Source organism: Molothrus aeneus, chromosome 2 (genome assembly GCF_037042795.1).
Source record: "Molothrus aeneus isolate 106 chromosome 2, BPBGC_Maene_1.0, whole genome shotgun sequence".
NCBI classification, from domain to species: Eukaryota; Metazoa; Chordata; class Aves; order Passeriformes; family Icteridae; genus Molothrus; species Molothrus aeneus.
Window position 1 is genome coordinate 40,591,582 of NC_089647.1, and position 18,101 is coordinate 40,609,682.

General features: G+C 37.9%; 1 protein-coding gene across 1 annotated transcript; it reads right to left on the reverse strand.

Annotated features, from left to right (window-relative positions):
• Positions 1–3,172: 3,172 nt before the first annotated feature.
• Positions 3,173–9,916, reverse strand: LOC136570251 (interstitial collagenase-like). The gene is made up of 10 exons (XM_066570765.1): positions 9,797–9,916; positions 8,639–8,883; positions 8,190–8,338; positions 7,974–8,099; positions 7,053–7,214; positions 6,575–6,692; positions 5,844–5,977; positions 4,657–4,816; positions 3,673–3,773; positions 3,173–3,483 (listed from the first exon to the last, which is right to left on the reverse strand). The coding sequence occupies exons 1-10, from the start codon at positions 9,905–9,907 to the stop codon at positions 3,383–3,385; spliced, it is 1,407 nt and encodes a 468-aa protein (XP_066426862.1). The 5' UTR covers positions 9,908–9,916; the 3' UTR covers positions 3,173–3,382.
• Positions 9,917–18,101: the final 8,185 nt, after the last annotated feature.

Genomic DNA, 18,101 nt, shown 5'->3' on the forward strand with positions numbered 1-18,101 from the left:
AACATTTTCCGGTCTCTCTTCCTTGGGCAGTGGGAGCTGGCTGCTGTTTCTGTTTCTCCATGTTGCAAAACCCTGGTAGTGTTTTCTATGATGTATATCGCCATCATTTGTCACTCAAATGTCTTCTGAGCAAACACAAATGTTAGCTGAAACTAAAAATGTAGTCTAAATTAGAGATTTCAACTTCTCTAGATTGAATGAAGCCACTGTAGATGACCCTATTTTAAATTAGTTGATTGAACCACTCTCCAGAGATAAGTATTTCTCTGTTTTCTGTTGAAGAAAGCTTAATTAATAAATGCATAAAGTTAGATGAGCTGATCTTAACCTAGCTGCTCTTATTGTCTCTATCCTTCACTGCTACAAGGCAGACAGCTGTGGGGATATGATAGCCAGCCACAGTGGGAAGCAAGAAAAACACTTTACCCAGTTCATATAAAATCTGCCCATAGTTCTTGATTTTTCTATAAAATTAAATTCATGTCAGCTGAAACATGTTTTCCAAAAATGTATTCTAGTGCCGTGGGAAAATATGTTTGGTGCAATAGCCCTGAACAGCATTTGTCTTTTGTGACATATGCATGAATGTAATCTGACTGTAGCACCTCTAGCTTTGAAATGTTTGAGACAAACAAATATATCAATTTAAAAATGCAAGACAGATCTCTAAAAAGAAAGTCACACTGGTGGCTGGGATCCAGAGCCTAGAGGGGACCTGTGGCTTCTAGACTGGTAGTTGGAAGCCAGCTGGAAACCTTCAGGCACCTTAATGGCCACTGCTCCTCAGGCTAAACCTTCTACAGAGCCAATAAAATTGAATTGTTACTCAGCCTGGGTGAAATACATGGGCAGAGGCAAATGGTCCACATACTGTCTTTGACTCCTGAGGGACTTTTAACAGACTGCAGCGGGTGAGGGCAGGACCCAACCATGCCAATACAGGTCCCTCAGGACAGTGTAGTCTCTGTGGGCCTTTGGGAAGTGATGGACCCCAAGGAGTCCTGTTCCATACCTGCATGGGTTACTAGGAGACCTTACAGAACTGCAAATGTACTAAACACATTTAGGAAATTGAATTCCTGTCTGGGAAAATCTGTCTTACTGATGATATGGGCAACAATTACACACCACACCTGTAGCAAGGCCCTGGGGAGGGATACAGTACTTTAACGTAGTACAGTAATTAGCAAATAGAAGTAAACTTATTAAAAGGCAAAAAGAAAATGACAGGCAATTTTATGGACAAAACACCCTAATTTCTAATTCCTGAAAGCCTGCTTTGTGCCTGAAGGAAGACAAGAGCAGCTGGCACCAGATGTTTGTGCCCTCCTCCTCATGGTGTGGCTGGGACGGAGCAATTGCTGTGCTCCCACAGCAGAGGAAATGTGCTCTCACATAAGCACGGGGCAGATTTCTCACAAAGGAATCACTTCACGTAGAGCTCTCATCTTCCTGCTCATGGAAATTCAAAAGTGAATTTCAAAACTGCATCTGGCAACTAAAATTTGGACAGGATGTGAAAAGGCATGGACTAAAAATATTGCATTAGAAACTTCATCCTATTTTTAACTTCTTCATATTCTATGGTCTGTAAATTACCCTTTATCTCTCTTTCCTCTAAAGCATGACCACCTCCTTACCCCTCATCTCCCATTTAACTTTTTCACTGCCCCATGACTGCTCACCACTATTTGCTTCTAGAGAGGGACTAGCATTCTGCTCTAAATCTGAGAAGCTCTTTTGACATTACCTTGAGATCCTGTGCTTTTTCTTCATATGTGCAGGGAAAATATGCCCCCAGTTTTTATTTTTTGAATATAAATTATTCTAGTAAGAAATATTATCTTTGCTTGTAAATCATGTGTTATATTTGTAGACCATTTCTGTTAAAAAAAGCAGAACACAACACAAAGAATTTAAATTCATATACTTTTAAAACAAGTTTTTATTTAATTGTCATTCAGTAGCACTAGCTTACACAAGAAAATATGATTCAATACCATTGCTGGTGAGGATTGATATTAAAGAACCAGTACCTATAACACCTTGTGAGAACTGGATTAATATAAATTAACTTCTTAATTAAAGCTTTTGATTTGCTGCAATTTTTTTATTATTTTGTAATATTTTCTTAGGTTTTGTAAAGTATATGATCAAATTAATTTTCAATTACACAGTTTCTTATCTTTGAATAATATTGGGACTGATCTATACTGAATTTAATAAAAATAAGAACTACTAACTCTGTTCTATGTTTATGAAGGATAAAATTTAATTCCCTTCTAATACAGAGAGATAAGTATTATGACATTACACATTATTTCCTCAAAATATAGTAACTTTTATTACCCTAACCTTAAACCTTCCTCTGAAGCCTGTTGAATTATGCAGATATAACATCTAATAAATTTGGTTCTGTTCATATGGCTTCTAATGATATCAGCTGAGCTATAAAAGACTGAAGAGAATGTGAATAACCTTTCAAACACCACTTTAATTGAGGGCTTTTTCAGAAAATGTAGTTAAGCTGGAAATCAAGCAGTCCTTTTTATGAATCTTTCTATCAGAGGTATTTTTGGCCAAGAATTTTAATCTTTTAGGCAAACTTTTTTTTCTCTAAACCACTGGAATGAGGTGGGATTTAGTAACTACTGGAGTAGTAAGAGAGTAGAAAGAGCCTTGATTAAAGAAGTTTATCTGTTCATTATATGACGAACAGATGATATATGTTCATTATATGATGGCTACCTTTGAGAGCAAGTGACATGTTTCTTATCTCAGAGGTCCTTTCTAATCTAAATTTCTGCATTTCTGGACTTGAAACCAGTTCCTCAACCAAAAAATATGAGAATATTCCTTCTCCCCTGCCCCCCTGCCCTCTTCCCATAGTCGTAAAGATGAACACCCTGGAGAGTAGTCTAAGAGGGGAAGTAGGGGAAAGAGGACCAGAAAGTGGAAGTAGATCTGTACACTGATGATAATGAGCCCCAACTAATTAACCACCAGATTTTCACCAGGGTTTGTGAGGAGTGGGGGGTTCAGAGACAAGTGTGTCCTCCTTTCTCTGTCCTAGTGAAAAAACCTGACATTTCCTGCCAGAATATATTTTTTAGTGTTTGAAAGTTAGACTTGGATCTTGAGCATCAGGGCAAAAATGACATCAGGAACAAAATTATATGAGAAACATAATTTATTAGGAAACTTGACCACAACAGGAGAAGTTTTGATAAATTATATAAAATTATTTGGCTTAAAATAAATAATTATTAAGAGTATACTGCCATAGAATTTGAACAGAAATCCGTTCTGACCTGAGAATCATGAAATGCTGAAAAATGCAGCAGATAAAAAAATACAGTGTGCACATGGAAAAACATTGCAATTAACAATTAAACCAGCTGGTGCTCTTCATTTTTCGAACAATCTGTTTGGCACGAGGATCAAACTGGAACTGGGTTGTTCCATGGAAGAAATACACATAGCCTAGAAGTAAAATTTAATCCAATTAAATTTCATTTGAAAAAAAAATCCCCACTATAGACAGTCCATGTATGCCAGATATTTTTCATTTTCTTTTCATTAAGGTTATAGCAGCTTTTTGAAAAAAAATTATTCTACTTGTAGAAGCCCAAATATTCACATAAGCACAGTTTAAAGGTAAGTTTCACTCACCATCTTTCTGGAAAGCAGCATCCACCCTGCCAATGTCTCCAAAGTCAGAGACTATTTTCCTGGGATACCCATGATCCATGGATTTTTTATTTTCATCGTATCTTAGAAGAAGAAATGTCATTACAATTTATGAGGAAGCAGACATTATTTTGAAAGTCAAAAGCAAATTCTTACACACTACTGTTACTAAGAAGTCTCATAGAGATTAACTTCAGTAGCTTTTGATTCTTCTTCTTAAGTTTCTCTTGGAGATTCAACTAAGATTTGAAAATCCTACCTATGGTAAAGTTTGTCACAATGTTCCCAGGGACCCTGGGAAACACAGCTCAGAAATTTATTTCTGTATTTCTGGACTAGCAGAGCCCTGGCCATGACTTGCACATAAAATGAATTTCTATTTCAAGGATATCCAGTTCAAGATAAAAACAGAACATAACATTTCAGAGAAGACAGTTGCACAGTCCTGAACCATAGCTGAATTAGTGTCACTGATGGACTTGAAAAACATTGCTCTCTGAAATTTGTCATGAGCTTCAATTAGAAACACAAGCAAATTTAACATTGGAGAATACTTATAATTGCTTCATAGAGGAATTTAATTACAGCACTTTGCACTGATGATTCATTTTGTTTGAAAAGTGAATTAAAAGTGGATGCTATCACAGCATAGCACAAAAAAGCAGAACTGTCATGGAACAAAAGTGAGCAATCTACTGGAAATTTACTCTTTTTTTATTGGGTAGCTTTTCATTCAGGTGAAAGTACTTAGAATCCTGCTACAGGAGTCTAATGTTTGGGGAAAAAAAAATCCTGATGAAAAGGTGACATTTTCTAGGAAATTCCTAATTTTTTTTAAAAATCCAAAGAATCTAAATTTCTAGAATATGCCTGGTTTAAACATTGATCCACTCAAACTATATAGTAATACATCAGTCCCCAGAGAAATGAAAACATGTCTTCTGGTAAATGAACATTAAATCTTACCTCCAGTATCTGTCAGCTACAAAGAAGTATGTTTTCCCTGTGGCTTCATCGTTGTAAGCTGCATTAACCCTTTTGACAGTCTTTGGGAACCCAAAGCGATAGATCGGTTTGGGATAGCCAGGTAGAACATCATATCCCCTGATGACCCAATATTTATCCTCTGAAAAATAGGAGCAAGTTTCATTTGTTTTTGCTATTTATAAAAGCATTTACTTGTGTTTTAGATGTCTGGAAAACAATGTGTCTAGATGTCAGTATTTTTCCTTTCAGTTTACTACTTTAGAAAATGTTTCTAATTCTTACACTGGGACTATGTAATGAAGACAGTGGAAATGGCTTTTTTTATGAGTAAAACATTAGAATCATAAGGTGTGTTGGATAGAGCTTTCCCCAGAATTTAAAAAAATGAATATAAGGTATTTTTCAGGAAAACAACTTGGAGAAGGCTGGAGGCTGAAGAGTTAAACCATTGACCTTGGATTGGGATATTGATTTTGGTAAATTCCTGTAATAAGCTATTTGATTATAGAACCATATAATGTTTTGAAAACTAGGCAATGTGCATCAAATGAAACTATTAAGAAAAGCACATGTCTAATCAAAATGCTTTGGTAATTTTAGATGCAATGAACATATGGTAATAGGTAATGAATATGGTAATAGGTCATGCACTAGAGCAATTGCATATTGAATTCATCTGAGATATTTGAAGGGTATTTGAGACCTTGAAAAAGAAAGACTGATTGTTAGTTCAGTGAACAATTTTTCTCTCACAGTAGAATTTTTGACCAACATTTTTTTCTCTTTTTTTTTTCCAAAATGCAACAAATGCCAATAAACGTATCAGTAACTGTAATATAAAAATGCCTGTATTTGTTAAATGAATTCAGTAAAAATCCTTCTGCACAAAAGGAAGTGCTGTTACCTGAAGACAACTAGACCTGAAAAAGGGTAGCTCTTTTCATAACTTGTTTTTTCAGGGCATTAACTATAACAGAGGGGAATTTTTTCTAGAGTATGACTTCTGGAGATCTGTTACAGCAATATGACCCTCTGGTAATTGTTTTCAGAATTGTAAAATTATCTGTTCAATTTCCTTAAAAACACTTTAACTTCTCTAACTGTACAGTTTATAAGAAGCAGGAAGTAAAGGGTCAGAAAAAGTAGAGACCTTCTGATTAAAATACCTTTAAAAATTGTAATGTCATCTGTCTCAACGTTTTCATAAGCAGCTTGAATTCCTGATGGTAACCTTGGCCAGAACAGTGAGATAAAATTGAGCTCTGTCTCTGTCCTTTCGGGATGCTTGCGCAGCATGTATCTGTTTTAAAGAAAATTTAAGTCATAAAATAATTTCGCTCCTATCAAAAATTTGAAATAAATATTAATAGCTTCTGGAGTACAACAGAGAGGAGATGTTAATACCTCTGTCCACTGAGTGTAAAAGAAATCTGGAGCAAGGACATTAGTAATTTCAGCGCCTCAATTATGTGCTAAAAATTCAGCAAATTGAATATAAGACCTGCTTCTCTGTAGGGCAATAAGGCTCAGACATCCTTCTCCCTGGTAGTGCTTTCACTTCTGTCCCTGCTCCTGTACTGAGGATGAGTGTGGGACCCATGGACACACTGCTGACAGATACATGAGTGCTCTTGCCTTGCTGTTTGTTTGAATCAATTTCAGAGATAAGTGTGTCACAGTGGTGGGCACAGTGATAGAATAGTTGGTAAACAACCTACAAGCTCCTGTCACCTTCCCTGCTCTTCTCAAATAGGGCTCTTCAGATTAATGATCTGAGAAGGATCTTCTAGTGATTCTTCTCTTTGTATTACATTCCAAATGGACAGTTTTCCCTCATGGATTTTTTTTTAACTACTGGATATTTTAAAGAAATAACATGTATGCTTATTGTTGTTACCTGCCCTTGAAGAAGAATATTTCTCCACGTAGAGTAGTAATAGCATCAAATGTCAAATTTGGGTCACAAGCTTCTGGAGTCACGGGTCCTGTTGGCTGCACAGCAGCATTAGACTGTCCTGTAGGATGAACATTTATCATTAATTGTAGAGAAATATAAGGAGAGTGTTCAAAAGCTCTCTGAGGACCCAGAAAACATGTTTTATACGGAAGGAAAAAGGATATAATTTCAAAGTAAGAGTCTGTCATTAAATGCAGAATTATAATATTGATAAAACCAGTTGTGTTCCTCTTTTCAAAATGAGATTTTTGAAGAACTGGACTTTAGCTGAAGTTAGCTTCCAGGAATTTTCTCCCTTTTGTTATCTATTTTTCAGAAACTGATAAACTTCCCATTTTGGTGGAATGTTAAATACCTTCATTTTACTATTTTACCAGCCTCCCAAGTAGAAATATTAAATAAATATATTATTTCTTACCATAGATGGCCTGAATTCCATCAATGTCATCCTGAGGAAGACGGAATTCACTGGGGTCAGTGTAGGAGTAAGTTGGATACATCAGTGCTCCAGGATCATTTGAATGAGACAGACCCAGTGAATGGCCAAGCTCATGGGCAAGAACAATGAACAAATTGTAGCCTGTAGGATGAAAACCATATGAAACAGCATAAAATCTGTTTCAATACTTGTCATGACTGACTAAACGGGAAACTAGTATACACTAGAGGTACAAGAGAGACTGTAAGTAATCCTATCATCATAAAAACACAAAAACATTCTTACAGAAGACCTGTATGGGTATGTAAAGAATGTCTGGCCTTAATTGTGTTCTCATTGTTATTTCTCTAGAGTCCTTTTGTCTTAAGCATGAGTTGTTTTCCCTGCTATCACATAAATTGCTCACATCAAGGATCATGCCCATGATGAGGGATTGTTGGCAGTGATCCAACAGAAAAAAGAACTTAAAAACAAACAAGGAGATTACAGTTTCGGTGATAATTGGAACACCCTAGTTAGCACTAAACTTTGAAGTGTTAGGTTAAGAAAAAGAATTTGCCTTCAGAAGTCTACCAACAGATTTCCCTGTATCCAAATTTTAGCTTTCCTCTGAACAAAAAAGTATTTTAAAGTGCTAACCTTAAAATCACTATGAAACATTATGATGTAAATATTTATATGACATTGTAAATGCCACTATGATCTAAAAATCAATTTTCTGCAAGTTCATGCGTAAAAGTGGCAGTGAAAAACAATGACAAAGGGAAAGCAATTATAAATTAAAAGCTCTGTCTCTTTTGCTCACTTTTCTGCCTGTAACCAGGCTCATTAAATAGTAAATATCATGTGAGGTAAGACCATATGAGGTTTAAACTATATAGATTCAGCTACAAAACTTACCTCTTCCATCTTTTGTCCAAGCTTCTTCCTCATCCATATGCACATCTCCACCAAGACCTTCACCAGGCTGGAATGCATGAGCCAGCTGTCCATTGGGACCATCAAAAGGAGAATTGTCACGGTGGTCTAAAATGAAGAGGGAAAAAATTAGTTAAAGTCCTGAATTGCTTCCATAACTTCAGATGGGTATTTAATATGCTGCATTATCATTGTTACCTCTATAAGCAAAGGAGATCATTATATCTGCTACTTTGTCCTCAACCTTTTGGAATGTCAATGGCGTCACGTTGCTCCAGACATTGAGAGCTTTTCTGATTGCTTCATCTACATCAGCTCGTCTCATCTTTGGGGTGTAATTCAAAATCCTTCAAAGAAAACCCAACACATCATACATTGCTTAGGAAATATTTGAATTGTCAGCATTTTAGCTGAAATATAATTACTTGAGAAAAAAATCAAAAATCTTAGATGTAGTATCTTTTGTGAATGAAAATTAATAAAGGCTTTGTTTTAGATAGTGCCTTCTAAAGTATCTGTTTTCTTCCAGAAGTCACTAAATCATTCCACATGTTCATATATAGCATAATATGATTCCTTCAGACCCCCCCACCCCAAAGTTCATGAGCTAGATTTATACCTTTTTGAACCAGATTAAGAAAGATTACCTGTATGTCAGATTATTTCTTTTCCATTTGGGATTCCCTGGTGTGAACGCATATCTCTGCACATCAGGTACACCACATCTGGGTTTTTTCATCACCTCCAATGTGTCAAGATCAGGTCTTCCAGTCACTTCTAGTCCAAAGAATGACTGCATTTCCTTGAGCTTTGCAGCAAGGGGGTTTTCACCACCACTTCTTAAATGGGGATGGGGATCCTTTTGAAGGTCATAGAAATTCTGTAGGTAACTCTGAATCAGAGTTAAGAAAAAAAAAAAAGAGAGCATTGTGACTTACCAGTACTGCTTTTGGTTACACTTAAATTTACTAAGTAATCTTAAACTATTCCCATATTGACATGCCCTGTGTTTACCAGGACCAACAACAACCTTCCTTTAGTACAGTTTTCCTATGGTTTTCTGAATTTGTTGTTTCATTGATGAAATATATCAAGAAATGTCTTGAAAAGTCTAATATTTACTATTAATAACTAATTCTACATTATTTACTGTGATCAATTACTCTAACAACAAATATTGCAAGGAAGCTTATAACTGGTCTCATGGAAGGAAATTGAGGCTGGCAGTGAGACTCCACACAAATGGGACTCCGACCGAAGCAGTTTGGTGAATCATGCCTTTTATTTTTAGCTACAGATAAATTCTATGATACTAGAAACTCAGACCTTCCTACTGAATTTCAAGAATTTTGTCTACAACAAATTATGTTGTGTCTGTGTTAGTTCCCTTTTTTCAAAATATTCTGCAAGAGATCTCCAGTCAAAACATGGAAAAACATGCCTGCTTCAAGCAAGTTTCCTTCCTTATATTATTAAGAGCAGTCATATCACAAGTTTCAAAGCACATTCTGAAATGTAAATTGCTGCTGAATTTGACTGTTCCTGCTAGAACTCACACCTCAGTAGTTTTGTTATTACTTTACTGGCAACACCAAAAATGAAGTATATAATATTCAGATGATTTCTGAGTAAATGTGCTCCTTGCAATTTTCACACACTTTCAAGGCTGATAGGAAAAACTTTCTCCTAAAACCTCTCCAAAATGGCACATCTTTAGTTTCCACCCATATTCTGTGAATTGCAATTACAGTTATCTCTCAGAATACCTTATGTTTCCCTTAGATATGCACTGAAAAAACACTTACCTCTACAAGCTGTAGGGTTTTTCCTTCATCTTCTGCTTCTGGAGCCACAGGAAATGTGGAGGAGACGGCCACATACAGTGACAGGAGAATTGCAAAGGTCTTCATCCTCATCTAAGGCTGTCTGCCTCAGTTTCACTCTTGAGCTACTGAGCACACTTCTCAGCTGTGTTTATATAGCTGATAATAAATCAGTGACAGCCTGACTCATGCTGTATAATATCCTCTGATTACTAAAATGATGCATAGCAGTTTCATCATCAGGTAGTGATGCAAGGTGTTTAACTAATGTTACTATCCTTATTTTGCCCAAGTCTTCTGGTTTGTGTAATTTTATAGCATATTTAACAAATTAGGAAATGTTTTTCAGGTAAAATTTTGAGCTACATTTCATATTTTTTTTTAATCATGAATTTAGACTATTTATGGCACAAGGTTTTGACAAACTGGAGAAATAATGAGAAATAAGATTTAAGAGCAACTTAATAAATTGTACGATAATTATTCAAATCATGCTTCATATGCTACACATGATTTAATCTTAAACAAACTATATAATATTATGTAACAATATGTAATATCAAGATAAAAATGACAGTACAAAGAACCAATCTTTTTTATTGAATAACCAGCAGCATAACTCCAGGAAGACCGTCATCTAACAGTTATCTAACAGTTCTATCTAAAACAATCTCATGATATTAGCAGAAGTGAGTGCTAAAATGATTCAATATTTTTTTACTGATATTTACAATTTTGGTCATGCTACTAGAATGTGTAATCTGGGTTCCCATTTGTATGGTAAGGAACATTTCTACTCTTGCCAGCATGGATAAGGTCTCTGCTGGAATAGTGTGTTTCAATTCAGGCAGAGCGAGATGATAGAAAAGACACCATGAAAGACAGCAAGAATTTTCATCAGTGTGGAAAAAGAAGATTAAAGTAACCATTTTTTACCCTGTGATCACTGTTTCATGGAAGGATGAGTGAGAGGAGCCATGATAAAAGCTCATAAATATAAGGAGGTATTTAAAAAAAATTTAGCAGCCTCCAGTCTCCAAGACCCTATTGTGGTCTTAAACAAGAGTGATTAAGTTTATATATGGGGTTTGGGATTCAGCTGCCTGAAGATTAGTGTTATTTGAAATTCTCTAGGGAATCACAAATGATCAGCATTTGCCCTGGAAGGATGCAGGTCTCCATAGCTCCCTCCTGTGCCATGGCAGCCAGCCCTGAGTGGGTGTCTCAAGTACAGGCAAACGAGTATTGAGGTGAAATCTGCTTTAAGTGTTATGTTGTGTCGATATCTGTAAGTTATTTAGGTCTCCAAGTTCCCCTTTTTTGGACAATGAATTCTAGAGAGTGATTCAACTGACCACATGACATGGACTTCAGGATGAGAAGAATTGCTCTTCGTTCTACATTGACTGTATTGGACAGATCCCTAACAGTGGTAAGAAGAGTTTAAATATCCTGGACAGTATAGACTCCTAAACTGAGGAAAACATTTCTAACTGCAAGCATCAGAGTAATTGGCCTGAAGGGGATGTGTGTTTGCTAACTCTGCAGGCTGTCAGGTACAGGCTGAACATCTTTCAGGATGGTTTTGATGTTTCTGTCCTTATTGGAGGTAAAGACCCTCCTCGTAAACCTTAAAAGAGAAACAGTAAGTGTTAGTGTGAGAGGGAGAAATAGAAATAAATGTCATTATTTTAATTATGCTGGGAAATTCTTCACTTACTTTCCCAAATACAATGAAAAAGAATCTATTTCACATGAGAAGTTACACTCACTGTAGTGTATCACCCTCTAATTGCATCTAGGTTCAGCAGAGCTTATACTGCTCCTGGAAAAGTAAATTGCCTTATACCTTCTAATGTGAGTCTCATAGCTTGCCTGGAGTGACTGATTGGAGCTAATACAGGACACTTCAAAAGCAGAAGCTGGGATTTTAAATGACTAGGAAAAGAATTCCTCAAAGGGTACAGCTGTTGTAGACTAAAGAAATTCAACTTCATGGTTCATAGTCCAAGGAGACTTACTTACTGTTTATTCTTACTCCATCTTGAGACATGTAGGAAAATAATTTTGTGTGTTGGATACTTCTCCAAAGACGTAGCTACAACTCAAAGGATTTTGGGATTTGTGAAATGCTGCTTAACTTCTCTAACTCTCTTTCTAGACTAGTCTTATATCCCTGTAAATTTTTCTTGTTCCTGTGTTTCTTTAGGATGGTCAATATTGTTCCTGATTCAATAGCTTCACTTCTTATTTTTTTCATAAGAAGTAGCTAGCTTCTTGTTTCTTTTATCTTCTCCTTGTTATTTTCTGAAGGCATCGTAGACATGTTTAAACAGATACATGCAAACAAGGGAAGCGCATTAATCAGATGCATCTGGTGGCTGAGACAGGAACATAAAGAAATCCTGTGGCTTTCACTGAGTTTCTTCTGCTTTGCAGATTTCTGTGCAAGGTCTGTGGCCATATTTTAATGTGATCAAGAGGATACCGAGTTGAGCAGAGGGTCAGAGAGGACTACTGGATTTTTTTTTTGACACTTTAAATAAATTACTTTCCAAAGCAGTCAGTGGAAGGACTAGAAAATCCTGAACTCCAGCACTAGCTGTGGGAGCTCTGTGCATTTGAGGAGTAAAAAACTGTAAGCAGCATCAGGAAGAGGAAACAGAAGCAGTGGTGTCCCCCTGTCTTGGGAATTTCCATGGTGATGGGTTACAAAGTCATCTCCCATTTCACCATCTGCTCTGACTTCCTACTGTGTGTCCTTCAGCACGGCTCCCTTGAACCCACACTCAAGGGAAGGACAGGTTTCAGTCATCTGCTTTCCTGTGGAGTGGCATCTTCTCCTTCTCAGGCACTTGTCTTTGGACAAATCCCAACAGAAGGAAACCAAAGAGACCAAAAATGAATGCCAAAATGAAACTGAGACCTCCTCAGAGGACAAAATCTCATGAGAGTTATTACTGAGTGCCAAGTGGGGTCTGCACAGTTCCTCATTTTTCTCACATGACCATTGTGTTGTACCTGCATTTGACTGGCACTGTCCTGGCCTCTCGCTAAACCCCATTTCAGATTATTTTTCTGTGTGAGGGGCTCTATAATGTCTGGGGGATCTCAGTGAGAGCCTCTGGGGTGGGGCTGGGCCTGAAGACCCCTGTGTCAGTGGTGCTGTGACTGCAAGGACACCAGGGTGCCCACAAGTCCATTGGGTACATATATACATGTGTATGTACCTGTTGGGGTACAGGCACAACCTCACTGCTGGACCTGGGGCCAGGGAGATGCAGCAGCCTCAAGTGTATCAGGGTATCAGATCTGGACAACTCCAAACACACTGTCCCTGCCTGGAATTTGTTTAAAATCACAGAAATTTAGAATCGTAGAATGGCTTGAATTGGAAGAAACCTTAATAGCCATCTTGTTCCAACCTCTTTACCATAGGTAGGGACACCTTCCACTAGACCAGGTTACTCAAAGCCCCATCCAGCCTGGTCCCGAGCACTTCCAGGGTTGGGACATCCACAACTTCTGTGGCGACTGTTCCAGTGCCTCACCACACTCCAGGTAAAGAACCTCTTCCCAAGATTTAATCTAAATCTCTTGTATTCTAATTTGAAACCATTTGCCCTTGTCCTACCTATCCCTATCTACCCCTGTAAACAGTCCCTAAACCTATTTGTTATAATTCCCTCTTAAGTACTGGAAGCCCACAGTGATGTGTTCCTGAAGCCTTCTCTTCCCAGCTCTCTCAGCCTGTCTTCACAGCAGAGCTCTTCCAGATGTGCTTACATGGAAAGTCTCCATGCAATCAAAGCAGAGAGGGAAGGTTTAAATTTACCTATCCCTGATAATTCTCACCCTGAATCACCCTGCTAGGTCTGGTACCCATCTGCTAAGCCACTGCTAAGGAAGAGGAGATGGCACAGATGTTAAGCCAGTGCGTTCAAGGGTTTTTCCAGTGTACACCCAAGCAGTATGCATTTGTGTCTGCCTGTATTAGCAATAATCCTGCTTTATTTTTACACTTCTTCCTCAGCAAAACTGCACCCTCGTTCCTTGTGTTGAGACAAGAGACCTCAAAATGTCCCTTTTCTAGGTACTCTACTGACTGCTCCTCACTCTCTAGTCTTCCCAGAAATGTAAGCATTGCCAGAGCTCTACCCAGAATTGTTTCCCTTTTCAGCATTAACTGAAAAAGACATTTAGGTAGAGGCATTAAGAGGAGACATATTTCCCCAGAAGTTCCTAGCCTTGAACAAGCTTCTCTCTCAGTGATTTCGATTTACTTTGTACCTCACTTACCTGGGGCTTGGATTTGACTTGTGAAGCTATTTCCCCTTTCCCCTAGCTATCTCTGGTAACATGTTCTAATGACTTCCACCCACACCCCTGACTGAATAATGCAAAAATAAATTCACAGTGTGAATCATTGTGGGGTTTCCCTAAATCATCTCTCACTACGAAATTACTGTAGAAAAGGGAACATTATTTGGTAGTTATGTAATTTTAATGTTACAAAAATGAAAACAGATACCTCATAATTCAAAGAATTGTTTACTGTTACAATTTGTCACAATGATGTTAGCAACTGCTTTCTCAATAGCAGGTGGCACTACAAAATAATCATCATTCCCACAGGAAGTATTTTCTTTCCATTCTGTGTTCTTATGTATATCCTAATCTTCTAATGTCTTTCCAATCTATTTTGAAACAACAAAAATCTTTCTGAAAACCTAGAATTATATCCTGAAACAAGCTATTTTCCTTGGAGGATGTCACTTTTCATGTGAAGTCTAATGTGTTAAAATATAAGTTGTGTCACTGTGTAGCAAAATTCTACTGATTGCTGGATATTTGCTTGAAGTTAGAGGCTTCATGAGGAGTTTTCCCTGAATGAACCAAGTACATTTTAATAGTGAGATGAAACAGCCAAAGGCAAGCCTCCAAATCAGCTTCCTTGAAGTTTGCACAAGCTCATGGCTTCACATCACCCAGTGTTAAACATTTCCTTTATAAAACTGCTGTTGGCACTGCCCCAAGGGAATGATCAGTCACTTGGTTTACAAACTAGGGTGCAGTGCTGGGCAGTGTTAGGAGCACAATTCTATAATTCAAACCACTCAGAAGTCCAAAGGCCACTGTGATAGGGCTCAGGATGACAGGTGCTGAATCAGTTCTAATTATCTTGTTGTAGAAAAGCAATTCAGTGTGACCAGTCCTACAGCAGGGCAGCACCTGTGCTACACCTCAGTGACTGGCACAGTCTCAGACATGGCATCATCAATGATTTCAGTAAAAGGAGAAGGGAAGGAGTGCCACTTTCCATGCCAAGCACCTGTGTCCTGAACACAGGAAAATCAAATTACATTCTTCATCTTTGCAATTGGGCTGTTAACTGGGGTGGGGATCTGGCCTGTTGTGTTCCAGTCTTAATTTCCCTGATGGCAGATAGGCCTTGGGATGTCCTACGGAACCAGCATTGCCAACTTGAAACCCTTTGCCTCTAAACTTAGTGGTTTTCACACAAGCTGTGCAGATGTAAACCTTGTTCTGAAAGAGGCAGCAAGAAGAAATCAGTGTGTCCACACCGATCTACAAACTAAATCTGCATATTTCCTGGGGATCTGCACCATTTGGGACATACTGGAACTCCTATAGGTTCACAGTCCCCCAGCTGGATACATGGCACAAATGCCAAAACACTCCACGAGGCAGCTACTGCTTGTGAACCTGCAAAGGTAGTTTTCTTCCTGGCAGCCAGATGGAAGTTAAGAGGCTGCCAGAGAATAATCTGGAAACAAAGCCTGCTCCTTGTCAGTTTTAAAGTATTTTCTCTGTAATATCAATGGCACCTACGACATGCACTTATCAGTTACCTTTGTCTGGTTTACTGAGGTGGTAAACTCTCTGGTCTTAGTCTGAGTGTTTAAATCACTACACAATGGCTTTCAGTTCAGGTCAGCACCGCAGACCTACCTTGTTTGATCACATATTTGTAATCCTGCCAAGAACAATATCAAAGGCCATACGTCCCTTCTAGGCAGGATGAGTGTGTGAAACTGAAGAAAACCAATAAATAGCAAGAAAAAGAACTTGTGAACCAAACAGCTTTTTTCCCCTTGGTTAGATAGTGTTGGTAGTTCCATGTTGGACCTTCTGGATTGTGTCTGATGGTCGTCCTGTAGAGTCCTTGAAAAGCAAAAGGCAAATATATACTTTCAGATCTAGGCAAAATGTCCTCCAAGACAAGATGGTGAAAACTGCAACAAATGAGACCAGTATATATAAAACACAGAAGAAAACAGAGAAATTATTGTGATCTGAATTCTAGAGTCACATGTTCCTTGTCAGAGATACTTTTGTCTTCACTCAAGTTTCTATACAAACAGGGTAGAAATTGGTAGAACATGGAAAATCTGATGTGTTTAGAAGATGAGAAAACTATAACTGGAATGCTTGGATTAACTGTACTACAGACAAAGAATGTATTTAACTCTGAGCCTAGGTCTCAAAATGTATTTTTAAAGAGCACAGGATATTGAATACAGGTCAATCACCTTTAGTTCAAAAGCCTGTTTTCACTCAAATGGTCACTCTGTCTTGTTAGTTATACCAGAGATTTTTAAAGTAAGAATTGTGAAGAAAAATGATATCAACATCTGACACTAAACCAGCTAAACTATATTAAGACAGACAGTACTAAAGTCAGCTAAGCTCTACTTCTGCCACAGATCTAAGACTTCATATTCACAATTGGTAGGACTATCTGTGTGCACAGAAATAGGTAAAGAAAGAGCTCCAACTAATCAGAAATCATCAAAAAAAAAAAAAAAAAAAACCAAACCCAAAGAAGAACTAGTTGGATAAATATGTAACAGTCAGAAAACTACAAAACAATCATGAAAGGTCATGAAGCTGCCCCCCCACATCCTTTGGGGCCCCCCGTTCCCTTTAGTTCTAGGACCAGCCAGCTTTGTTCTGAGAGCTATAATCTCATCTGAAAGACCGTATTTCCTAAAGAAAGTTGGATAGACCAGGGCTGGAAGAGATTATCCCATTTAAAAGAACATGGTCTCATTCAGTTATTCACAATGGAAGTGATGTGCAAGGCACAGACACCATAGAAGAACATTAACAGTAGGAACAACAGAAGAAAACTATTCAAATCAGAACAGCTGGAAACTTCCTGAAGGAACCAAAACAAACAAAAAAACAAACAAAACCCAAAACCAAAACAACCTCCCCCCAAAAAATCCAAACAAACAAACACTATTAAGTGTGAGCCAAGCTGTTCATGCATCTTTTTAACTTTCATTGTTTTAGCTGAGACCAAGGACTGATTAAGACTTGCAGCTGCAAGACCAATCAAAAAGCCATACCAGAAATATGAAGGAAATACAGAATTAGGAGCATTACAAGGAGACTATTAAGAAAGAAACAAACAACACAGAAATATTTCTTAATAAATTCAATAGAAACTTTCAAGTTACAAGACTTGAACCTACTTCTCTGACCTCAGCAATGTCAGACACTGACCAGAGCTACTAATTTCCTTTTTTCAAGGTGTCGTGATTAAAATTAATCATTATACCTTTAGTTCTGCTTGGACAGCAAAGCCTTGTTTGCCACCTCTACAGCAGGTGTGGCAGCAGTATTTGTCTTGCAAGTCTGACAATGCCATTATACGTTTTTCACCCTGATAAAATTCAGATAAAGATTCCTCAGTCACTGGCGTGCCCCATTTGAGTAGCCCTGCTGCCAGGGATTTTAAAAATGCATCAGAAAAAAGGTTACATAAAGTGTGTTGAAATATCTCATCGCAATTTTGCAGTACAATTTTATGCATAAATAGAATACAATCACCTTATCCCAACAGGACTGGAGACAATGGGCCCAAACTGAACCACTCCAGTGAGACAGTGGAGTCTCCCCTTTGTGTGCAAAAGCAGTATCCCCAAAAGCCACCTAGAGACTCAGTAGCCTACTCTAGGTGGGTTTGAGCAGAGGGGGTTGAACATGATAAACTCCAGAGGCCCAACTAACCTCAGTCATTCAGTGATTCTGTGATTCATGGAGAAGCAGAATCAAATAGAATAACTATTTTTTCTTAGATTTTCACCTTTTTGGAGGGATGTTGTTTAATGAGGTTGAGACATTGGGTGCTGGGAGAGATATTTTTACATGCCTGAAAGAAAGGATACCTTCTCTAATACCTTGGATCTTGCTGGCTGTCCATGTGAATAATTCTGGGCCCCAAGCGATGTCTGGCTACAGCATCAGGTAGATGATG